Here is a 25,480-nt window from a genome sequence, read left to right on the forward strand (position 1 = left end):
TGCCTGCTTTCTAAAACTCCAAATTGAGTCTTAGAGAGTTTTTCATCTGCCGACTTACGGTAACACAAGGGGCCACAATATACCTGAGGAGTTTTGAAAAATACAGCCAGCTTAATACCTGAATTATCTGAGTATTCAGCATCTCTCTATATACTGCCTTAATACTTTTCATAGACTCCCTCATCCTGTTTCTATGTAGACTAAAAGGTTTACTGCCTACTCGCCACAATATACCTGAGGAGTTTTGAAAAATACAGCCAGCTTAATACCTGAATTATCTGAGTATTCAGCATCTCTCTATATACTGCCTTAATACTTTTCATAGACTCCCTCATCCTGTTTCTATGTAGACTAAAAGGTTTACTGCCTACTCCATCAGACTACCCAAAATCAGAAACATTAACTGTGAAGAATGTCTTGCTTGAAGCCCTGGATGAGCGCAACCCTGTTTGTAGATGCTATTTTCATATTTTAACTACTGTCACGTCTAAACCTGCCACCCAAATCCCTCATAAAAAGCTTTGCTCAAAGCAGTATACAGTTAATAAAAACAAAATGAAACTTCCATTCTGATGCACGTCAGAATTTGAGGGTTTCTAATATGAACTTCTTTTAAAAAAATCAGACTTTTCATCACTTTCCACTACAGAACAGATTCAAATGGTACATTCTGCTGCCACACAATTTAATTACTGGGAAAAAAACCCCAATACTCTGGCCTGGAGACTGATTATTGGTCTTACCAAACAGAAAACCTGATTTTTAACCTTTCAGAGCAGCAGTGGCTGTCGGGGATGCGTTCCACTTAAGGCTTGTTATTGACACTTCCGAATTTCTGAATGGAGCTGTATGCAAAGATTAGATGCCACTTAAGGTGTTATTGACACTTCCGAATTTCTGAATGGAGCTGTATGCAAAGATTAGATGAAAAGCCACATTAAAAGGGTGAGTAAAGGGAGATGAAAGGCCCTGCCGGTTCCCAAAGCATCCAGCCTGTCAATAAGCAAATAAACGAATCGGGGATGCGTTCCACTTAAGGCTTGTTATTGACACTTCCGAATTTCTGAATGGAGCTGTATGCAAAGATTAGATGAAAAGCCATGTTAAAAGGGTGAGTAAGGGGAGATGAAAGGCCCTGCCGGTTCCCAAAGCATCCAGCCTGTCAATAAGCAAATAAACGAACAAGTGGCTGATCACTTGTCATTGCCACCTAGTCCCACTCACTACAATGACAATAGTCTAAACCCCTTGCCCACTGAAAATGCTTCTGTTTGGCACAAATGTATCTATGTCACTACTTTGTAGGGGAAAATTTCATGAAGTTCCAGGTGGTTGCAGTAGATGGCATTATAGTAGTTAGTAGCATAGCAAGCAAGATTCATTGATTTTGCTCCCCTTCCCTCAGTCCGCAGAGCTGCCTCCCCGGGCTCAGCCTTTCCAGCCTTCGTACAACTCAAGCCACTCACATCAAAATATTAACCCAATCATGAGACACAGCATTTAAGAACTGGACACCGTGTTGTCTTGTTCCTATTTAGAAGTTGGTTTTAGGAAGATTTCTTCTCCACGTGCAGCATTCATCATGAGAGTTTTACAAAAGACTCGCAAGACTATCCTGATACCGGTCAGGAGGCTGGTATGTCTTTTAAGTAGGACAGCTACTGGGAACTGCTATTTCTGGGTACTATTTCAAGCTCTGCTAAACAATACAAGCTTACAACAAGTAATTGCATCCTACAGACCAACAGTTGTAGTAGACCAGCTCAGTATAAATTTAGTAGATGCCCACTGCGAGGTATTTAGGCATTCTTTGGTGCTTTGGCTTATGGGAGAAAAGGAAAATAATCCTATCCCAGTTTTCTTGAACCCAGTCACGGCCACTGCAGCGGGGAAGTACACCCCAGGCTCTGCAGAGAGCTGTTTACCAGTTGCAGAGATAGGTTTTTATACCTGGGCCAAGCGGAGGTGGTGCTGCTGCGCGCAGAGGAAATAAGCAGCGTGAGGTTATGGCTTCTGTGCCCGATGCTGGCACGGCTGGCTGACAACGCATGACTCGCACCTTGGCAGCTGCGAAGCACAACCACCTGGAGAAGACTCCCTCATCAGCATCCCACTAGCCCCAGCCCAGGCCTTCACCTCTAGCACTGACATATTTGCCAGGACCATTTGCTATAGGTTTCAGTTTCTTCAGCTGCAAAATTGACACAGTTTTCTCCCTCTTCCAGAGCCCTGCAAAGCCTGACTGTCCCTGCAAGGCACAGCACCCTCTGGACATAATCCAGCAACACCGGGACGCGTGAGCAGTGACGGCTCCAAATCAAGTGTCTGCCCAACAGCTCTGCTTCATCAGAGCCAGGAGCTACGACTCACACCAGCTAATTTCTGACAGCTCAAAATACCTGAACTATGCGCATGGTTGGTCTAGGCTCTTCTGCAGCCAGCGGTAAGAGATAAATTCATCCACAGCGCAAAGCTGACTGCCCGTGCTTATGGTATATAGAGAGGCATCCCCGGCTGCTCCTAAGGGAGGTGACTGTGCTACACCAGCACTGTTAGGTGGGACAGACGCAGGCACGGAGCTCAGCGTGAGATTCAGTCAAATAATTGGCTTTTTGGTTGGAGGCCAAACTAAAAATAATGAGAAAGTAGCATACCATTTTGGAGGGCCAAAATGCACTCGATGCATTTTTATGAACCCCAACAGCAGCAAAGCTATCCGTTTCAAAACAAAGCTGTAGTCTGGAAATCGTAAGAGGAAACATTTAGTTTTAGAAAGATTGAGATAAAACATTCTTAAAAAGATTCTTTTTTTTTCTTTTGCTTACAGATCAAGTATTATGACTAGTGCCCATGCCCTCAAAATACATTTTTTCAGGGAATTTTCCCTTCTGGAAGAAAGCTTCACTCATTCCTCCTCAGCACCCTCTGCGAGTGAATCCTCACATTTCTCCCTCTCCCCCTCTCACACGATGATGCTTTTTTCCTGCTGCTCATGACAATCAAAGCAGTTCCACACCTCTGGCCCTGCAAACTCTCTCTTTTGCCCTCCTTTGCTTGCACTTAATTTTCTCTTTCAAAGTCTCCGCACATTCCCTGTCTTCTTCAGACCACCAGGAAGGAAACTTGCCGATTCTCTAAAATAGCAGCTCCAAATTGCCTGTGGAGTGACTACTGATAACTCTAGCCACCAACTGCTGCAGATCTCTCTGAGCAGATCTCTCTGCCCCGCTGGATTTCAGTGAAGTTGTGAGACCTCCTCTCCACTAAATAATCTGCCCGTGTGGCTGGTGCTGCAGGGACAGTAAGAAAAAAGCAACAGCCAGGCATCAGGAGCAACGTTAATTAGTTATAGCCAAGTAAGTCCTGATGTGTTCTTGGTGTGGAAGGACACATTTTTGTACAGGCAACCACGGCAGGAGTGGTTTTCTTTTCTTTTTTTCCTACCCTCTGAAAATGCCAGTGAGTATTTAAAAACACATATTTAAGAATCCTTAAAATATCCTGAGGGGTGAAGAGAGGCAACCTCACCTGTAGGACAGGTATTTTGAAGCATTATTTCATGGAAGTGTTAGACATATTACCTTATTATCAATTATTTGCAGCGGCATTGTAACAGATCGGTTAGCTTATTTAACTAGCTGCCTGAAATACCTGATGTCAGCGGTGTGCTGGGTGTAGTGCTGGGCACACTATCAGTTCAGATGTCTGTGAAGCTTCACTTCAGGTCCTGGTGCTAATAAACTCTTAGCTCTCTTATCACAAGTTTTGTCAAGAGTTCAGGTTTTACTTCTAAATTTCACATATCTTGCTTATTCATATAAACATTCACATGAGGGCATGCAAATCAGAAATTTTCTCTATATAGACATACAGGTATCTAAAAGCGTGCGGACACCTGCACACTTTCCAGTGTTCTTAATTTAACCAGAGTCTTGAAAAGCCTTTTCAGTTGCAAAATGCAACTTTGAGCTATGCTTCCCATGTGCAAATGGGAACATGCAAATGCACATGGGCCTCTGCCAACCCCAGAAGGTACTGGAGAAATGTGGCACATAAATTTCTTTTGATTCTTTTTCTTTGTAAGACCACAGCGTTATACGATAGTTTGACTCTAATTTCCTCCACAGCTTATCTCTCTGTATTGTGCTGGTTTCCTTTGCATTTTAATCGCTCGGTCTCCTCCTGTAGCTGATCAAATCATATCTCTGAATTTTACTTCTTTTTTTTTTTTTAATTTGCCAGCCACTCACATGCACACATAGCAAGGAGCAGCCTGACATCATTTGACATCTCCTTGCTTCCTCATTTCAATATTAACTGTTTACCAGAAGAGAAACAGGTTTGGGGTTAGGGTGCTGAGTGCATGCATGTCTGTGTGTGAGCAAGAGGTTTTTTTTCCCGTATGTCCCTTCACAGCCGTAAGTCATTACGCTGAGCTGCCTGAAACTGCCCAATGCTATTTTTTACCAGTTTGACTTCAGAAGAGACCGGTCTGTGGATGTGATTCACTTTCTGCTTTGGCTGAGGTATAGCAACAAGGCTCAGTGCTCTGGCTGCTGCTCCTCTCATCTGAGAACAAACTTGCTGAAGGATTCCTCCCCCTCCACAGAGCGATAATAATGACACAGCTGCAGTTTAAAGATGCATTCTGGGTAAGTGAGCATTTCCTATGTGTTTCCTATATTCAATGTATCTGTATTTAAAAATTTTTTAAAATACAGCTTGGTTCTATATATAGTTTAAAACTAATTTAGTCCTGTTCTGTGTTCTAAATTTAGTTCAGTAAAAAACCAAATTTGTCTCCAAGCAAAAACATGCTGTTTGGCAGTATAAATGTTTGATCCTAGGCAGAAGGATGCATTGTAAAGAACACACCCAGTCCACATAAAATGACTGACATTCCCAGTTCCTGTGCTAGGTCCAGAAACTGCTTTTGAAAGGGACATGGGTTTGTCTGTCTCATAGTCCTAAGAGCACTTGCTTGCAGTGAGAGTCCTCAGTTTTAGGAGTGGCTCCCCTGAGCAGGTGAACTGTTACTAATTACAGTCTGAATTCTCTCATGTTTGCTTGTAGAGCAAAGCCAGCCGGCGGCGTGCAAAATGCTATTGCTCACCCACCTACAGAGGCCATACCTGCTTTTAGGTGCAGACGGGCATGCACGCCAGGCATGTAGGCGCCCAGAGTCATACAGCAGCACAGGTAGAAAGAACTAGCAGTGACACTCGAGAACTAAGCCCGAACACTCACAACTTTTAAAACAGTGAATACTAAAACAAGTAGATATGCTCCGTTCTTGTTATCTGACTTTCAGTTGAAGAACCTTTTGGTGTCTTGTTTTTAAGATCTTTCTCCGCAGTTACAAGGTAAAAAGACCTTAGTCATTTCTCTTTCAAGGGTAATCTGAGGTTCTCTTGCAATTGCTTCTGGAGTAGAGGTTTTAAGGAAAACAAAAACCCAACAACAAAATTCTAACATTGCAAAGTTCGGTAAACAGGATGTTACGTGGTTGCTTCTTGTCTGGGCAATCACTTTTCCAGCATCTAGGATTGACTTAAAGAATGGCATGAAGGCCTATGAATTCTTCCTGCCGTTTTCCTATCAGGCCAAGTAGAACAGCCCCTTCACGGCATATTTGCTGCTTGTGCTTGCTTTCTATCCACCCACCCTTCAGGGTAAAGCCTCTCTTGGTATGAAATAGAAAGGCAGATGCAAGAACACATTTCAGTGAACCACCTTCCTCCCGGCACTTCCAGGAAGCCCTCCCCGCCCCCGCTCTAGTGCCAGATTTGAACAGTTAAAAAAAAATGTAATGAGGAAATACAAAAGTTAATTTTGATGTTAACCCTAACTGTCCCCGGCCACACCTACGTGAGATACTCCGTGCCTCCTCTTTTATACAGCTACTTACTGCATAGGCCAATGCATGGGTAGGACAAACTGCAAGCCAGCGCTACCCTGGGAGCTTCAGCTTTTGCATTTCTGGACTTCCTTTGAAGACGTGCCATCTGACTTTTAGAACTGGTACATTTGGTATATTTACTTTTCAAGGTCTTGGTCTTTAGCGAGAATAAACCAGGTGTACTCCACCGACTGGAGTAGGGTTGGGGTGATTAACGCCAGTTGACAATCTGGCCAGGCCAGTTCTTTACGGCTCTTCTTCCCTAAAGTTCTCTCCTGTGCTTAGTCACGTTACCATGACTGTAATCCTTGCTCAGCTTTGAAGCTAACACCTTCCTTAAAGGAAAGCATCTTTGTTTTTAATATTGTTTGGCTGGAAACATTGTATCACCGAGCTTGATTAACAGGGCAGAAATATATCCGGTTTCAGCTATGCAGTAATAAGTCTTTTAAAATGAATACTTACAGGATATTGCACAATGTGGCAAAAGCGTACAGCTTGCCCCCCAAATCACAAGATCAGCAATTATTTTTGCATTCATAAGGTTCTGTTGTGCCCACTAGTGAGAGGGAAATGTATTTGCGTGGTTTGCTTCAGTGAGCAATTATCTCCTTTACTCGATTTTTACCATGAATGGAAACTGTCTTTATGATTAAACCCAAAAGTATATTTGCACCATAGTAGATCACTCAGTACAGATCCCTGATCTCTAAGACCTGCCTAAGGACACCGCTGCACCCCCTCCCTGTAATTCACCCTGACGAGGCATACCTGAGCAACAACTCCCTGCTCCTACCATCAGTAAACTTTCGGATAGGCAGAAGTTTCTTTGGTACGTATCACAATGTAGAATACATAAAGAAACCCTAAAAGCAGCAGATCTTCCCCAACTAGCAGAGAAAGAGCACCATTCATTCCTCCCCAAAGTTCCTCAAGCTTCGTAAGAACAGGGTGTGCTGCCTTTCAGGAAAATGCAAGTTGTTCCTCATAACAGGTATAAGTTTTAATCTCTCTTTTCCCCTGTTAAATGTAGCAGTGACTTAATCTCTCTTTTCCCTTATTAAACGTAGCAGTGATACTACTATACAAAAAGTTTCACACTTGTGCTATTTTTTTAATTTTCTTTTAGACCAGCATGGCCCAGGCTAAAATCAGTATATTTTTTAATTACAATTTTTGGTTTTATATCCTCTACACACTCCATAATGGTTTAAGGCAAAGTTGCTCAAAGCCTCCACTAAAATGTGCTTCCTAGCAGAAGTTTTCTATCCTCTGATAGTATTTTTTGGAAAATATTAGTGAGATGAAAATACAAATCGGTTTTGATAGCCAGTGCAGGGCAGTTGCTAATGGATTAATATTCTGCTGGGCTGCTGTATAAATGTAACAGATGCTACCTGTCTTCTCTAGCACCCTATTAGACAGGTAGGTAAATTCCCATGCTAATGGAGAGTACATCTGTGATACCAGCTGAGTTTCATGTTAACAGGGTTATGTTAATAGGCAGGCATCAGAGCAGCATTCATTTTTTTGTTACAAAAACCCACTAACCAAGAAAATCTTTCCCCTTCTGTCACAAATACTGAGTCTCTTTCTTAGTCTTATTCTATGTTCTTGTACTCATCATTTGCTTTTCTTCTGAAATTCTTGTCATTGCCTTTTCCTTCTATTTTGTTTTTCTCCACTGCAGTTGCAACCTTGTGAAATGCAGCTATTTCTGGCCAAGAGGTAGGTAGGTGCTTACTGGCACCGTTTACTGGCTTTGCCTTGCCCACCTGGGAAGAGGGAATGAGGGAGACTTTCAAAGGAGGCATTTGGTTTTGGGGCAGGCTCCAAAGTGCCCAGAGTTGAGTGGGAGCAAATCTATTCCTTCGGGCAGCTTTAAATCAAACTCAGGTGGCCAAGTCCATTCCGAAAATGTGTCATGGGCTCCTAAGGTGCTTAGGATTTAAAAAAAAAAAAATGCTTAAAGTGTGAAGTGCTTGTTCGTTCTCAGCTGTGGGATGAGCTCAGGGCTTGTGGATTCTCGCAGCTCAGATTTAAAAGTGCAAGTGAGCTGGAGATACAGGCCAGAAAATATGATGCAGGCCTTGAACACGAGATAGCAAGATTTGCCTCCCTGCCCTGCTGTGGACTTCTCGTTACCACATTCCTGCCTATGCAGTACCCGTAATTACGGTCAGACGCTACAGCAGTGGGAGCCATGGAAGTGCTTAAGATAAAGAGCCTGTTACAAACAAAAATGCTTTCTTAATCTTTCTTGTTTTGACTTTAGGCTATATTCTACACCAGGTTCAATGCAAAGTTGACTTTGCAGGTGAACTTCTCAACTGTTACTGTAGCTTTTTCACACAATGGTGTATTATATATGCCAAAAAAGATGTCATTAGTTTCGTAACTAATTTAACTTCTAATGAGACTGTGGTACAAGAGTGCAGAGGTGATTATAAAAGTCACAGTAAAACTATTTTCTAGACTTACTAGGCAATGTACTGAAGAAATACAGTATCAATTGTTCTACTCAAAAAAGGAAGTCTTTTTTATACCAGGAGCTACCCTGCTTTCCTGTAGAGGTTAAGTTTTTGCAGGGCTTGTTGTTTTGTAGCAGGTCTGTGAGGAGGAAGTGAGACCGGGCAGGTTTGTCGGGAGGGAGGAACGGGGGGTGGTGAGGGCTCCCGCCGGCTGCTACACCCGGGGCACAGCTGAGCTCGGGCAGGGAAGGACGTGGCTGCCATACCTTTCGTGCTAGCATCTCAGCTTTGCAAGCGGTTCTCCACTGAGTTTCATTTGAATTGGATTGCACCAGTTGCATCTGTATCTACTGACACAGGGCAAGTTAAAATAAATAATCTCACCGCATGCTGGTACACAGGCAGCCGGGCTCTGGTGTCGGTACGTACTGCATCTCTCCAGACTGCAGAAAGTGTGACTAGAGGCAGACGTATGGCTGTGGCCTTGCTTACATCCAGGGCAAGTCATCACTGGTGGATGCGTGTGGAAATGGAGAATAAAGGGGGAACCAACTTGGAAAAGTTGAACGGATTGCCCAGCTGACGTCTGTGTTTATTGTGAGGTCAACTTCATCTCCATGGAAGAGGCTGCTCTATTCTTTTTTCACATAAAACTTCTTCCTACATTCTCCCAGCTGATCTGGGAAGGACACTTAGCTCACTGGGGCAATGAGAAGCACCCGTGAAGGGGGGTGCGACCTCACAACAGTCATTGAAGCCACAGGAAATTGCAAGTAGAAAACCTGATTAATTGTTGTGGCTATGGAAACACTGGTGCTTCACAAATTACTTCTGAGCAGAGCACAACAGCTAAAATGAAGCTCAAATGAACTAACACTCCCAGCACAGGTATTGGTAGCAAGGCAAACGTGTCAATGGCTACCTCCATCTCCCATATTCCTAAAACAGCACCTAGGAGGGTGTGTGAGGAGCCAAGTACAGCATATTCAGGGTGGCTCATTTCCTTGGTGATGAGCTCAAATGGAAGGACTAGAGCTTTATGTTTGCAACTTTTAGTTATATGCTCAGCTATTGCGCGCATGTGGCACGTCAGGCTGAGCATCTTCCCTACGAGGAGGAAGGGTATCTGGGGGAGGTTTAAACACAGTGGGCTGTTCCTAAGGCCAGAGAAGGCTTTCCAGACCAGGTAGATTAATGGGTTTCCAGAAAGCTTCTTTTAGGTCAGTGACTGAAAATAATTAGACAGTTAAATAATTACATTTGATTAAAATTTTCTGATGACCATGCTGCAACTAAGTGCCTTATCTAGGGGTTTTGACTGATTAAACTGGTTGATTGATGAAGTCACTGTCACAATTTTGTTAATATTTTTACACAGTTATGTCTGGTTTGTTTTAATCTCTCCTGCTCTGCAAAAGTTGTTTGGTTTTGCTTGGGCTCAGAGAAATGGAGGATTCTTATGTATGCCAACTTTAACTGTGCCATGGGTATGCATTTTAATTATGGAATAGGTGAGTCATCGACTCTTTTCACCCACACGTACACAGACACGTCTAATGAACACCACCTAGAGTTAAACGAGTATTTGTTGCACACGGCTTGAAATGGATCCTGTGGATTTGTAACAACACTTCACGCAAAGATCAAAGAGGGTGTCCTCTGGTTTGCTAAAGCAGCCTGTTGAGGTGCATTTTCTGATGGTAGAGTCACAGAACAGCTGAGGTTGGAAGAGGCCTCTGGAGATCGTCCAGCCAACCCCCTGCTCGGTGCAGGGCCAGCTACAGCAGCTTGCCCAGCACCATGTTTTGAGTATCTCCAAAGATGGAGACTCCACAACCTCTCTGGGCAAACTGTTGCAGTGTCTCACCACCCTTACAGCAAAAAACCTTCCTATACTTAAACAGGACTTCCTGAATTCCAATTTATGCCCATTGCCTCTTGCCCTGTCACTGGGTACCACTGAGAAGTCCTGGCTCCGTCTCCCCTACTCCGTCCCACCAGGTATTTATACACATTGAGCCATCTCTTCTGCAGGCTGAGCAATCCCAGCTTTCAGCCTCTCCTCCCATGACAGATTCTCCAGGGTGAATCTCAGATTCTCCCTGTGAATCTCATTTCAACATTTTTTTTTCCTTGCAGGACTGGGTGATTCATCACCCATCCCTTTCCTCCCGCAAGGCTTGCACTCCCGCAGTGCAGCAGCGCAGTTTCACTGCTTCTCTTTCTTCAAAGTTTACAGTCACTGACTGGGGACACTGACCTTGCGTTGCTTTGCAGGCACAGTGGAAGACTTTGAATTTCGATCCAGTTACACTCACTGCATACTTGTATGGAAGGCAAATTAGGCTGCTTCATAAACAGATTTTTTTTAATTATTATTATTCAGCTCCTCTTAGCTCAAAAATACCTTTTTCTGAATTTGTTTTCATGCCATACTGCAGCAAGGTAGATTCTGGCTGGCAGATGGCACAGAAAACACTTGTTTCATCTCCTGTTTAATCTAGGTTTTGTAATGAAACTTTTCTCAGCAGCCACGGTTCAATAACATACAAAGTTCACTGTGGTGTTCAGTAAGAATTTGAGGATTTGAGGCTGGGACGAGGTGAGGGCTGAGGGGCATGGCTCTCAACGGGGATCACTCAGCGTTGCTCAGGGTGCCAAGGTTAAGAAAAAGAAAAAAAAGTTGAAAATATGCATCTAGATCCCAACAGCTTTGTAGTTCCCCAAAGAATTGCTCCCTTACTATAAATGGAGGTTAGTACTTCTTCAAAGTGGTGGAAAAAAGTCACTGAACAAGATTGGGGAATTGAAAAGTTCCATAGCTCTTGGTAAAACACTCTTGGTGCAACTTCATTTTTGCTTGACATGAAAGGCAACAGTTATTTACTCTTAGTCTTGAGAATTAAGCGAAAACTGACCAGCTCGGCTAGCTTAGAGATACCAGCTTCTGTTGTTCCATTCAGAGCAAATAAATAAATAAACACAAACTTTTTTTTTCTTTAAAGTAACAACTTTTCAAACCAAGATGCTATTTGGTGCCGCTCTCAATTTGTCCAGGCCTAATTAATTCCTAAAAGGAAAGAAAAATAAAAAATAAAGGGTGGGGGAAAAGCAAAAAAGAAAATAGGTGGTCTACAACACCGAGGTCTGAGTCTCATCGCTTCATGCTATTTGCAATACGTGCTGTAATCACTGAAGGGTTATTAACAAGTCAGGACTGACGAACAGCCTGGGGGGCTGCTGCTCAGTGGGATGGAAATCCCCAGGAGCACCAGAAGGAAAGGAGGCACCTGCCATTGAAAGACCCTGGCTGCACACTTGGTTAGGACTTGTGTTTTGGACAAAACCTTTTTTGCAGGAAAACACAGTTTTACTGGAAGCAGGGGAGCTGTTTTGGAAGATAAAGCTGGGTTTCGATGAAAAAGTTCACATCTGGTGAAGGCTTCCTCTGGAGATGGAGATTTAAGGTGAAATTTCTAACCAAAGAGGGGAAGAGGAGACCAAATTCATAAAAACCAGCCCTGTGGGGTGCTGGGAGCTCTGCAGGGGTAAATATAGTCTGGAACAGGAGCTGAAGCTTTCATTGCCCACAGTCTACCCTACCCGCAGCCTGGAGTCCAAGCATACCTTCCCTCTGCTCCAGTAGATTCATCGACAAGTAAAACAGCTAGAGAAAGGAGAGATTAAAATAAAATTCCTCTTCCCTATATAGACAGCAGATGGTGGATAGTGTGCCAGCTTAGGCAGTGGGATGTCTCAATCAGATCTGCCTGATTCAGAGCAAGTTTCTTTTTTATATCAATGTGAATGTCTTTTTTTGTTGTTTTCTGTTGCTGTTGTTGTCAAGAGGTAAAATGTGGACTTTTAAAATCTTATATAAATTTGCAGGGCAAGAAAACTGTTTCCCAGCCTGCTCTAGAAGTGATAGTAATTCATTTTGTATGAGAGAAGCTCACGAGAACATAAAACACTCCTAAGGCAGATAATGCTGAGGCTCTTTGCGAATGGAACAAGAATTTTATTCTTGCTGGTTAAAAGACAAGGCAGATTCGAGTGAACGGACACCCTGTGCGTGACAGTCAGGCTGATGCAACAGTTTTAACAGCTCAAAGGGTTCAAAAGTAGCTATGCTGGTGCAATCCCTTAGTGTGTACCCACTTAGGTAGATCTTGCCCATTTCCTATACCCTAGGAGCTTGCAGCAAAAAGGGGGTGCATCCAGCTAAATACCTCATTGATTCAGCAATTCCTAAAAACCCCAGAATTAATCAATTTTTAATTATTTTTGCATAAGGCAGGCGAGACATTTATGCAAGTGGAAGCAAACACAGAGATATGCCTCCCAGAAGGAAATGTAATACTGGTACGGTTATCCCACCTGGACAAACTGCTTGACTTTACTTAAATGAAACCCCCCCTTTTAAGAATTTCTAAAAGCCTAAAGTTGATTTTGTTCTGTTGGATTGCACAATTCCCCAGGACTTTGTGATACACCATACTAACGGAGTGTAAGAATATGTTGCATCATATTGAGTAACAGGGTATGTTGAAAATGATTATTTAGGTGGTGAAGATCTCTTGTAAAATGGAAACGGTAATATGTAGCTATCGGAATAATCCTCACTAAGAAATGAACTAAATCTTTAATTCATTCCCCTTGTACAGCAAGCCTCTGGGAAGATTTCCTGAAGCTTTACCCTTCCCTACGTGCCAGGAAAGACCACTAAAAATGCCTGGCTCATCTTATAGGGGAAGCGGAGAGCATGGGTGCAGCAGTATGTTGTATTTAGTGCCTTTTTCAGGGCTAACAGGAAACAATTCTAAGTTTTCTAAGACGGGAAGGAGAAAGACATAGTTTTTTTAGTGAATTAATGTACCAACTAAGCAGGTCTGGTTCCAGTGGCTCTATATGACCTTCTGAACAACTGTCTGTCCTGAGCAAGCCAGGATTGTTTCACGTTGCTCTGCTCACAGCGGTCTTGGACTGAGCCCACAGTGTTTGCAGGAGGAGAGGAGCTCTCTTATAAAAGAGAAGAGACCTGGAAGCGGATGAACTAAAGAGGAATAGAAACAAAAATAAACTCTGACCATTATTTTGTATAAAACAGAAGTATCCTCTACTTTTAAGATTCTATTTCTCCTTATTTTACTTCCAGTTTCTCTTGTGTAGCTAATATTACTCAATCAGAGACTGAAGCAACACCTGATTTCACCATTGACACATTTATCTATCGGACTCTGGAAGGCACCATGGCAAAACAGTGCTGTGCCTTGTGAGAGGCAGGTGCAAATGTTCACATCAGGCCTCTCTGTTGGCTCCCAGGAAGAAGTCACCTTATTTTATGGATTTAGCTGTTGTCTAAAGTCACCACATGGAGAAAATACAAAGGGATGCTGCCACCTCAAGCCTGTGTCATATAGCCACATCAAGTTCCAGTTTAAAACCAGTGAGGGATTTTGCTTCCTCCTGTCCCATTTCTCACTATCCCCATCACAAAAGTGTTCCAGAAGTTTATTATATCCAAATTTCCTGAATGGATTCCTAGCTTTTTGTCACACTTTTTCTTCTGACGCACATCTGGCTGCTGGCCCCTTTCTCCTTTTCCTAGCACAGAAGCATCAGGGGTCTGAACAGCTGCACAGTAGGAGCATGCCATGTCCTGAAGGTGGTCAGAAACATCCTGACACCCCCACCTGCAGGAACTTCAGGTCAAGGCTGAAGTCAGTGAAAACTAGTGGAAATGGGCAAATAAAAGCATGATCTCAACCTCATAGAATATGTGCAATTCAAGAGAGGGCGCATTGTTTTCCCTGGCTGTTTTACAATACAAGACACTTGGAATAAAACAATAAATGACAGTATCTCAAAATTAAAAGAGATGCTCTTCTCCTACTCAGTGCGAAGAAGGTGTTCTTGTGAAAAAGGATGGCACAAGGTTTCCATTTCCTGACTTTGCTTGTGCCCTTTGTGGAAGCTTCCTGAATTGAGGCATTATGAGACACGGGCAGATGGGCAGTTGAAAGGAAGCGATACTGTGGCATGTCTCTGAAGCTCTATATCTGCCTTCCAAAAGGCAAAGCTCCTTCCATGTAATGTTTGAAAGAAGCTGAAAGTTCAGAGATCACTGTCACATTTTCCAGTCCTCTGGCTAAAGCTTGGAGGACTGATTTTGTGATTAATCATGTTATGAGATGTAAAAACACTGCTATGCAAAGAAAAAAAGAACAAAACAAAACCACCATAAAATCTTGTACTCTTTACAAAGACAGCAAAAATTAAGCTCCAGTTTTTCTTCCCTAGGAAATGTCGCACATTCTCAGAATATTATTTAATTGAAGTATTAAGAAGGGCGGCTAAAATGGAGGTACTAAGTACAGATTCCTTTTATTAGATTGTAATCGAGACTTGCCAAGTCTGTTCCCTGTGTACCATTAGCCTGCCAGCCAACAAACCACCTGTAAAAGTTAAGAAGGCGTCTGTGCAGCCATCACTTTGTAGCTATGCAAATCATGGGGTGATTAAAACCTGAAGAGAGTGAAACAACATGCCGTGACTATAAGAATGCCTAATACATAACACATGAGCAGTCCAGGATGCCAGTGAGGAGGGCGAGGGCTCAGGAAGCTGAGGAGCAAATTCCTCCTGTCAGCAGAACTCTAAAACAAGCATTTCCTTCTCTGAGAAAACCCGCAATGTCATAGAGAGCAAAAGATTATTGGGAAGCTACTGGTTTGCTCAATGTCACCAATTTTGCAATGCTACCGTGAAGTTTGTGAAATCTCAATTTCAATTTATTTCTGAATATCCTAGCTGCTGCAGAATTGAAGTCTGATGAGAATCTCCATTTTCATTTGAAGTTCTCTAGCCTATCTCGTCACGGGAGGAAGCGCGAGACAGCAATCTAGCAGCTCAACAATTGGAATGCTACAAATGCAATGGTTTTTTCCTTCTGATTTTTGAAGGTCCCATTCAAGGTTCACATTTATGCTATGCCTGGCAATAAATAGTGTTTGGTCCCCATGAAAAGTACTGCATTGCAGATTTAGGCAACAGGCTGCAGCGAAGTTGCAAACCAAGCCTCATGTTGAAAATGCCAGAGTCAACTCCTGAAATTATCACAAAAATGTCCCAAGATAGCCACCTACATCCTTAGCAAACGTTTATGTTTCTTATGTGCAAAGAGTGAATTTACAAGAAATGACAGAAATGCTACACAGCCAGCTCCAGCCCACTTGCTCTTCCTTGCTTTTTTCTGCTTATGTGGAAAAATCATATACTTTTAAAAAAAAGTATTGTTTTTTTAAGTTTGTATAAATTCTGTAGTCAGTTCAATCTTGGAAAGCACGAGCAACCATCGCATTCCCATCCATTCCAACCAGTTCCAGCCAGTAAGAAAAGGAGCTCTTAGACGGTACAGCAGTATGCCGCACGGACATACTCTTTTAAACTCATTAACCAGTTTGTTATCACATGAAAATTTATAGAAAAGGACTCATATCACACCAAGCATTGGTCAAAGGAGACTGTTTCGGTTAGAGGCTTCCGCTGCAATGCCATTCTGTTCTGGACACCAACGACCTTCCCCCATTTGTGTGCTCACCTCCTAATTAGGTTGCACAGCTAGGTTTTCAGCTGCTAACACATTTCCAGGACAAGGCAGCAGAGGGTCAGACTGAGAACCTGGGTTTTGTTTTGAAAAAAGGCTCTTTCATGTCTCACTGGTGTCAAGCAGAACTAGGACAGCATCTCATGTAACAGGAAGCAATACCGAACCGCTTCTTATCGCGCCGGGGCCGTGTAAAGCCCAGGCACCCTTCCTCAGTGTCACAGCTGAGCTGGAGCGGGAATTTAAACAGTCACTTGGACATCAGATACACAAATTAGTGGTGCTTATTGCTATCTCATTTTACTTCACTATTTATTTCAGGATAGCTTGAGCAGCACAGAAAAAGAGCAGTAAACTTCCTAAAACACTTGTTATCATGGGAATATTTTCCTAGAAATACTAGGAAATTTTAAAGTATCCCAGGGGAAAAAAACCCAAAAAACTGAAACACAAAGCAAGTGATTCACTTAGAGTGAAAGACCATGTCATGATAGAAAACATCCAGCCCAGTCAAATGTGCTTTGAGATTAGAAATCTTGTTTGGCTGTTGGCTATTAAATCTCTTTGCTGCTTACCTACAGTAAATACTCAGCCCTTGAGCACTTGACAAGGAGACTAGCAGATCAAGAGATCAAGATTGAGAAACACTCTTTTAAAGCAGTGCCAATACACAGTGGTATGATGCAATGATATAATTCATTGATATAACTCAGTCAGAACAACGTACTTGCAATCCAGGACTGAGATATCATGCATGATACAACTGTGGATAGAAAGGATTTGTTTCTGACAGTTGAAAAAAATATTGGCAGAATGATGCTTGTTCAAAACTCACTACCCCCTGTTCTCTCTGAACTTCCTCCTCACGCCAGTAGTTATTTCATTTTTGAACCTGGAAAAATGAATCTTAAGTTTTTGTTTTACCAGAATTGTCAAGGGCTTACCTAAATAAACAAGATAAGCTATGATGCAAAAAAAGTTCGATTTAAAAAAAATTCCAAAAATACTCATAACAGATTCAGTTTCAATTTTTTTTCTCTTTTGAAAATCTGTATGAACACTTTATTTAGGTGATTTAGCAACATTTATCATTTTCAGTCCAAAACCCATCTTGATAATACTTCTGATAAAAGCCTTGGGAAAATACCATTAAGAATAAAGACAAGGAATGCACCTTTATAGCTAAATATTTTCAAACTTAAGAGAAAGTGGGTTTTTTTTAAAAGATTTTTTGAATATTTGCAGATAATACATTTCAAATAATTCCTAAATGAAGGATCTGTAGGCTAAAAGAATACCTGATAGCTAGCCAGGCCCACCTCAGATGTGCAAACCAGTTAACGTGCAGATTTTGATACTATCTTTATCACCAGGGTAGCTCAGCACTATCCTGTCACATACCAAGCAATGCACCAGATGTCTGTTACATAGTTTTCTCTTTTCCAGCCCTTCTTCCCTGTCAGGGTAGTGTTGTTGCCGTGCTGTATCCTGGGGCCTCTCTGTATCCTGCTCTCCCTGTGTACCACCTAGGATGTAGTTCCTTGCCAAAAGCAAGTGAGCAGGCTTTGCAGCTGGAGGCGCTGGGGAAGAGGCCTTTTTTGCTGACAGCCAGAACTGCAGCTTCCCTGAGCAATGCAGCAAGCTGAGGTGGAGCTGCAGTGGCACTTACCAAACAGGACATACCACTTCAGCTGCAAAGCAGCTGAGATGCTAAGCTGCTGACAAGCCAGCTTATCCTGCAGGAGCAGGTAGAGGTATGAATTGTGGTATGTAAACTACCTCTAAAAAAAGTTCTGAGTGGGCAAGCCAGGTCCCAGGACAGTGTTAGAAATGCTCCAAGAAAACCAGCCAGAACAGAAGAGCCCACAGTTCCTACAGCACAACCGCAATGACTTGATCAATTCATGTCACCTGAATATTAGTAGTTGGACATGCAAGGGCGTACAATTTAGCAAGCGCTTTGCACACAAGCATGGATATTTTTGCTTCAGTTCAGTCCATTGTAATAGCTATTTACCAAAACCATGCCTCAGGAACCAGTAAAGCATTTTAGTCTTTCCTACTTGATATTATTGCAATAGTACCCTCGTGACTTCAAAACGTAGATGCTTGCTCTTCAAAAAGCCTTGCAGTACTCTCTGAGCACCCGGCAGCACAAGGCTCAGAGAAGAGATGTGCTGTAAGGCTGATTCTCAGCTAGTTAAAGACACAAGACTTAGCACAAGGTTACTCAGCTTTGTGCCACCAAGACGTAAGAAGAAACTACATCACCCCCCACCTATCTTCGTACTGAACTTTCTACCCTCTGGGCAGGGAACTGACACCATCAGTCTTCCTGCTTGCAGCCTTTGGTTACCAAACTAAAATCCTCCAAGCCTCTCCCTCATGGCTGCAGAAACCAGCTCAGAGCCAGCCGTGAATAATCTCTCCCACAATTAACTCCTGATGTTTACCTGTGTGATTGCCTATGGAGAAACTTCTACCAGACGGAAAGGCGCAGTCCCAAGGCACCTATCTCTTTAGTAAGTGCTAATGTGAGGGAGCAGCATCGATAAGCCACAGAGGAAAAAAGAAATGGAAAGAAGAAAGTGTATCCCAGTGTGCTTACTGTCAACACCTCTGCTTGCAGTCCTCCACACCTCCTTTCAAGTGTTCTAGGAAAAGATATTCTGGTTAAACTAGAGCGTAAGATTTGTGTTTTTCAGTCATACACTCCCTTTCACATTTCTCTCATCTCTAGGGGGAACGGTGTTGCTCATTGCACTGGAGGGAAGCAACTTTTGTAAGCGGGAAGAGGAGAGGAGATGCTGCCTCTCCATTAGCTGTGATTCTCCCCATGAGAATAAAAACCCCGGGCTCCGAGGCAGAGATGAACGCACATGTAAAGTATTAATGGAAGAATTTCAGGACAATATGAATCTGCCTGCAACACTGAAATCCCTTTGTCAAGCACTTTCTTTAGAGTGATTATAGGTCTGCTGGACAACGCAGATTAACTAATCCTTTTTACTAAAATAAGAATGAGTAAATCCTCTTTCACATTCGCACATGCTTTGACTAAGCGGAATCACTTTCTTGGCAATGAGACAAATTACTGGTGGTGATTCAAATCACCCTCTTCCAAGCAACTACCTAGATTTTGTTATAAACAAATTGTTTTACACATTTAACAAATACATTTATTGTTTAATTAAAGCATTTTTTGTAATTTCTTAAAAAAAAATGGTTCTTTCACTATTCATTAGTTCTTATAATCATCACAAAGTCCCAACTGAGAGGTGCCCAAGCACTAGCTGAGTAGTGCGACTTTAACAGCCTTTGCAAAACCATTCGATGCGAATGCTAATTATAACACAAAATGGTAAACGGAAAATAGAATAAAGGCAAGACAGCTTATCAAGTCTAGATAGTTGTTTAACATTATACAATCTTGCTGTCTTGATTGCCTTGACAAAGAAAATGTGGGGTCTGTTATGGTGTTACACAGGAAATCCTTAAGAAACTAGAGAAGAAAAACAAACCAGGACTGAACAGACACAGCAGGAGAAGAACTGTAAAGTAGGCAAAGACCCCGTTCTGGGGCAGACGCTGGTGGCTTGTGCTGAAATGGAAATGCCTGAGCTGGAGGAAGGGTTCTCAAGAGCTGGTCTCAGGATTGATTTTATTCAATATATTCATTGCAGATACTGGCATAAGACATTAAGGATGGGCTGGAAATAGCTGTTGTTGAAACAAATGGGTAGAATGAAACAGTGTACGGGAGGTATCTGATAACCTTCAAGCCTAGGGTAACGGAAAGCAGACAAAATTAATGTTTCAAAGTGCAAAATGAGAGTAAGAGACCAGTAGCAAAAAGGTCCAATACACTCTGGGACCTCATTAGGTAAAATTGCATGAGAGGAGAAAATTGGAGGTATATCAATAGATTGTAGATCAATTAGGTGCCACTGGTATGATTTGACAGCGGAAGAAAGCAAATACGATCCTCGGATGTATCAGAAGTGTTCCTTAGAGAACAGACATTAATGTCATGGTACAAAGCATCGGTTAGACTTTACTGGAGTGGCAGAGCATCATCCTTATCCAACAGGGATTTATTCAGCCTTGAACAGGTACTATAAGAACACACATGAAAAACTGGTATCCCAGGAAAGGGCAAAGGAAGTTTGTTTGGATTCAAGAAAAGGTTGAGAGAGGATGCAGGTGTACAATACATGAAAGAAGAAAAAGAGCTGTTGAAATGGAAGGGAAATGTTTGTGTAAGTAAACTTGGGCCTAAATGATTTATGGCTACATTGTGGTTGGAAATTAAGACGCAACGTTGCAGGGTGAGTGTCCATAGCAGCTTAAACTTGTCTAAACCTGGGCTGTCACCTGGCTACATTTCCTTTCCCTCCATGCCACTAGTCTATGTCATGCTAGTGGCACACGCTATTTAGACCACAGCCAGATCTGCCGCCTGGGAGGCTGAGGCAGCCCTGGTTTAGATTTCAGATGCTGTGGTTTCTGAAATATGGCTTCCACATTCTTCAGGAACACATAGTGAGGACAATAAAGCAAATTTTGAGATGGATCCCCTCAAAATGAAGAAAGACTAAATGAGTGCCTGTGGGAGGAAGTTCTTTTTAGACCCGCATTTAGCTGGAGCCAAATCCTTATACAAGGTGCAGCCACAGTGACAAAACCCAGACGAACCTAGCAGGCAGAAAATGGTGAGAACACTACTCCCATACCCTGCTTGGTAGAAAGCCTGCGATCTAGGAATGTGCAAGTGCTATTACAGATTTCACATTTAAACAGGTAGCTTTCTATATGTACTAAAGGGCTAAAATATTCCTATAGTTATAATGAGCAAAATCTGGCTTTTGCATTTCCAAATTCATTGAAGTGAGGAAGTAGGAAGGCAAAAAGATGGAGCACAGAATCTGTCGTGAGCAGTGGGGAGCAGCACTAACCTGCTCCCTTTGCATTAGTGCCAGTAAAAATGCTGGTGCGTGTCCTGGAGGCAAGCCTGTTTGCAGAGCTCCAACAAGACTGCATGGCTGCGCTACTGAGGGCAGTGTAGTTTACAAAGGATCCTTTAACTCAGACCATGAGAGTATCTTGTTAGACGTGCTGCAAAATTAATTCTCTTGGTCACCACGGCAGAGTGAACCTTGATGCAGTTTTTAATATGGCACTGCTTCTTCCCCTTGCATTTTTATGGCTTAGAGCAAGATGTCCAAATGGCTGAATGGAGTCCATTAGGTAGTTTTATCAGGCCCCTAGAAGGGTCGCCGGTCAGCAGGCTGACCCCTGGCCCACTGTTGGGTTTGTGTGAGTGTTTTTGGATTGATAATGAGTTGGTGCTGCATTCTCCATTTAGGGAATTTAATAAGTGGTTCTCTCAGACATACAGAATTTGCCATCTTTCCATTACAGCAACTGCACCAGTTTAAAAGAGGTGGGGGAAGACAAGTAAGTGAGTTTTAGCATTTACTAAACAAAGAGATGTGTTGAACAGAAACGGCAGAGTAACTTCACAGTGTGCTTACCACTCCCCATTTGTTGCTTGTGGCAGTGTGCCTGACTGCTGGGGTGATACAAACCCATATGATATTTTCACTTACCTCTGGGCTGCATTTCTGGGACAAGGAAGCTGTGTACACAGCTATGGGATGTAGTTAATTGCATCTGGAAATATACAACCAAAATTTTTAGGCTGTGAGTTCGTTGTGGAGCACCTGACCAGAGTGGTTTCTGCCAGGCAGAGGGAGCAATTTATGAGAGTTTTTTACAGCAGCAATGACCTCTGCCTTTGAGATGTCCTCAAAAAAAAAGGGAGACGGGGAAGTGACAGTCGATTGCCAGGGTATTTCCTACTTTCCTCTATGACTGGCAAAAACTTGCTTCTTTTCATTTCTTTCACAGCAGGATCCCTCCCTGGGATGTGTGTGTGTGTAACTTGCCCTTGGAAACATCAGGAAAACTGATGTTTTGTTTTTAAGATCCCGTTTCTTAAGGGGTGAACATATGCATTAGATCAGCATATGTAATCCTATCATTTTCCTGTGGTTGCAACAGTGATCGCAGTGGATCCATGGCACTCTCTCCATCTTCTTTTATCTACATTATTATCTTGCCTGGCTCTATAGTGCAGACACTTTGCTGGTAGAGGCATTTGTCTTTGTCTCTTGTGAACCATTATCCTACTGTCTTTCCTTTCTCCCCACTGCTCATGATAAGAGTGTCCGTTAGGGAAGAAGTCATTACTGCTGTCAAGAAAATGTAGCACTGGAAATATTACTGCAACCTGTAGGTTTACAAAGATTGTCTGCAGAAATTTATCCTTGCTCTTGAAAAAGCAAAAAAACGTGCTCCCAAGTCTGCAAATCTTCACAGAAGCCCTGGGGCCTGGGTGAGCAGGACCGAGGCTGCCATCGGCCACCGCCATTCATCCCCAGAGCTCGCCCTATTCCTCTCCAGTCCCAGCAATAAGGAAGCGAAGCCGCAAGCTCAAATATCCAAGAGTTGCTTGCCAGAAGATCCTTCCCAAGTCCCAAAACTTAAACAGCTGTCTTATTTGCAGTCATAGTGGAAAGCAATAAACTAACGCATTTATTAAATGATAGCTGCTTTGGGGACAGTGGATAGACGTATAAACTATATTCAGTTTGTATATAAGCACTTGTATTGTACATAAACTGCTTGAGGGAAGGAACATATTAATTCTCTTTATGGTTACACAGTCCATAATGCTATAACATAAAGCTCAGATAACATTCACCACTATGTTTTCAATAACATTATCACTATGTACTGGTTAACTGAGGCTCTCAAAGTAAAAATGGCTTGTCCCAATCCCATTGTGAGTCAGTGGGAGGACCATGAATAGAACACAGAAATCCTCTCCCAGTGCCACACTCAGAGCACGTCACAACTTTATTCCCTTCCCTTTCTGGGCTCCCAGCATTTCCTCAGCAGCACTGGCTTCGTTGTGACCGATTTACCATTGCTGCAGTGCAACCTGGAAGTTGGTAAAAAGATGAAAGAAGTGCAAGACTAATTGTTTTTGTTCTCATTACTCAGATATTTTTGTCTGAGATGCATGGGGGTATGCTCTGATGGATCACGTGGACAGGGATAAGGCTGATGCATGGACTTGTGTGATGGGGAGGGAACCGCAGTCCTAGACCACAGCAGAGGAGCATGGCACTGCAGCAGAGGAGCATGGCTCTGAGCCGCAGAGGGTGCAGAGCCCCAGTAGGAGATAAGAGCCCTGGCTTTGGGGCAGCAAATTCCACCCAGCTCTATGACCTCTGGAATATGGCTGGAAACCACAGATCGCCTAGGCTGGCTCCATTTGCCACATGCGGTCATGGAGCAGGACAGGCTGCAAAAATACCCAAAGGCACAAGTGAATCCCATGTATTGCACAGGAGATTGGGTGGTGAATGCAAAAGCAAGGGAAGGAGCACTCATTGGCAAGCGTCTCAGAAACACAGACTTGCAGTTTCATGCAGATCCAATGTCCGCATTCCCAAGCTCTCCACATGCTTATGTTCTACTTTATTTTTTAAAACCCTGTCACATTGAATTTACACCAGAGACAGATTGATTCAAACAACGAGAACAGCTGTTACAGCAATCCCAAAGGAGAACTTAGCAGAACACTAGAACCCAAGTGCTGTCTAATGGCAAACTGTCTCTCTGTGCTATGAATCCTCCCATTAAAACACCCACCACTGACCGGGTGGCACAACCACTACCCCGTGTGCTGATATTCGCACAAGAACAAGATTCCTTCACTTCTCCACTCACATCTAGACAGCAGGTCACCGTCTTACTGAGAGTCCTGTGGCAGTGAGTTGACTCTGACCATTCTTTTTAGAAAATGTATGGGAAGAGGAGCTGTTTTCCTTAAGACTGCTCTGCAAAGATCTGCAATCTCTGCTCTGCAAAGATCCAACATCCAACGCTAAAGGTGACTTCCCCAAAAAAACAGCTAGCACTGCTTTCCACACAGCAAAATTTGTGACCCACTTCACTTTTTCAGTATTAAAAAACAAAGCTGATTTAATCAAAACTTTTACAGATTTTCACTTTGGAGAAATCTCACTCATACCTGCGCCCTTAGCCCTGCCCCAGCTGCCACTGCTCTGGGCAAATCGAAAGGTCCATTTGGATTTTCCAGAAACTTAATTTGCTCCATATGACTGACAGTAGGCATCTGGTAAACCTGCAAACTATGCACACAAATCAGCTCAACTGTTTATCTTTCTGTCTTCAGTGCAAGGAGTTTACCTTCCACACTGGCTACGAGGCCCTTGTACAGCGGCTGTTGGATGGGAGGAAGATGTGCAAAGATGTGGAGGATTTGCTCAAGCAGAGGTAAGAAAATCAGAGTGAAAAAAGTGTGAACAGCCTCCATTTTCTCTCCTGTTTGGCATCTGGAAAGGAATAGTAGGCTGTTTCTGAATTTGGTAGTGATACTAGTTTACATAGAAAAGCCCGAGTGATTTGAATCCTAGCCTTTTGTCATGATTTGTGAAGGCAGAAAACAAATAGAAATTTTGAAGATTTGAGAAGAGAAGAGAGGGGTGAAAGAATCAGAAATCCAGAGCTCCATTAAGACTCAGGTAGTTATTGGTCCACAATCACACGGCAGCACGTACATCCACAACAAGTAGCATTACCAAGTTTCCCCTTTTACAGGGAGCATTTTTCTTTCCCTTTAAACGTGCTGTTGCCACAGGCACTGTTTCAGTTTCCTGCAACTACCAAAAATGGGCCATTTTTCAAATACAGACAAAGCTATGTAAGATGCTACAAAAAGCCTTTCCCAGACACCCAAGACAGCCCACATCATTCGCCGACCTTACTAGACTTTGAATAACAGTGTCATAGATTATGTCCATCCTTTACATGCTTCTTGGGGGCCCCTCAACAACAGCTATGGACAGCTGACACTTTTGTGGGTGAGAAAATACATATTACACAGCTGCTCTGACTCCTTTGCCATTCATTTTTGTACTACTGAGTTAGAAAAAAATATCTGAAATTTGGTTCTGTTTTTAAGTGGCTGGGTTTCAACAGTTTCAACATGTAGCACGAGGCACATACATGCTCATGCATAACCCGTAGGAAAGACCACACAATATGGATTATATATGCAGCAGGTAGTCCTAGAGCAGTTAATCTCAGAACTGTCTCCTTACGAATATTGCTCTGCCTTCCTCAGTCACAGACTGCTTTTTCTTCCCATGCTGTTCCCATCTAGTTTTCTGGCTTTAGGTTGGTTTTCTGTCCCAGGCTACTGGGACTTTCAAGGGGATGTGAGCTGTCAAACTGAAAGTTGACTATGTCACAGCATGTGAAGAGTTTCCCACCAAAATCGGAAGCTATTTGAATTGCTTTTCTTGACCACCAGTGGAAGCATATTTTATTACCGCATGTCACTCAGTCCTGAAGTCACATCTGTCTGATGGTAGCTTAGCTTTAACTGTTTAAAATAGCTCCTTTGTG

General features: G+C 42.8%; 2 protein-coding genes across 2 annotated transcripts in view; one reads left to right on the forward strand and one right to left on the reverse strand.

Moving 5' to 3' along the window:
* SCAPER (S-phase cyclin A associated protein in the ER) overlaps window positions 1–25,480 on the reverse strand; it is a 281,456-nt gene that overhangs the window by 217,781 nt on the left and 38,195 nt on the right. The window lies entirely within an intron of this gene.
* Window positions 23,334–25,480, forward strand: part of PSTPIP1 (proline-serine-threonine phosphatase interacting protein 1) — a 35,782-nt gene continuing 33,635 nt past the window's right edge. The window contains exons 1-2 of the mRNA XM_019471948.1: window positions 23,334–23,372; window positions 24,246–24,346. Of these exons, the coding sequence (XP_019327493.1) occupies window positions 23,334–23,372; window positions 24,246–24,346 (140 nt within the window). The remainder of the gene's footprint in view (window positions 23,373–24,245; window positions 24,347–25,480) is intronic.

Source organism: Aptenodytes forsteri, unplaced genomic scaffold, assembly GCF_000699145.1.
Source record: "Aptenodytes forsteri isolate BGI_AS27 unplaced genomic scaffold, ASM69914v1 Scaffold258, whole genome shotgun sequence".
Lineage (NCBI taxonomy): Eukaryota > Metazoa > Chordata > Aves > Sphenisciformes > Spheniscidae > Aptenodytes > Aptenodytes forsteri.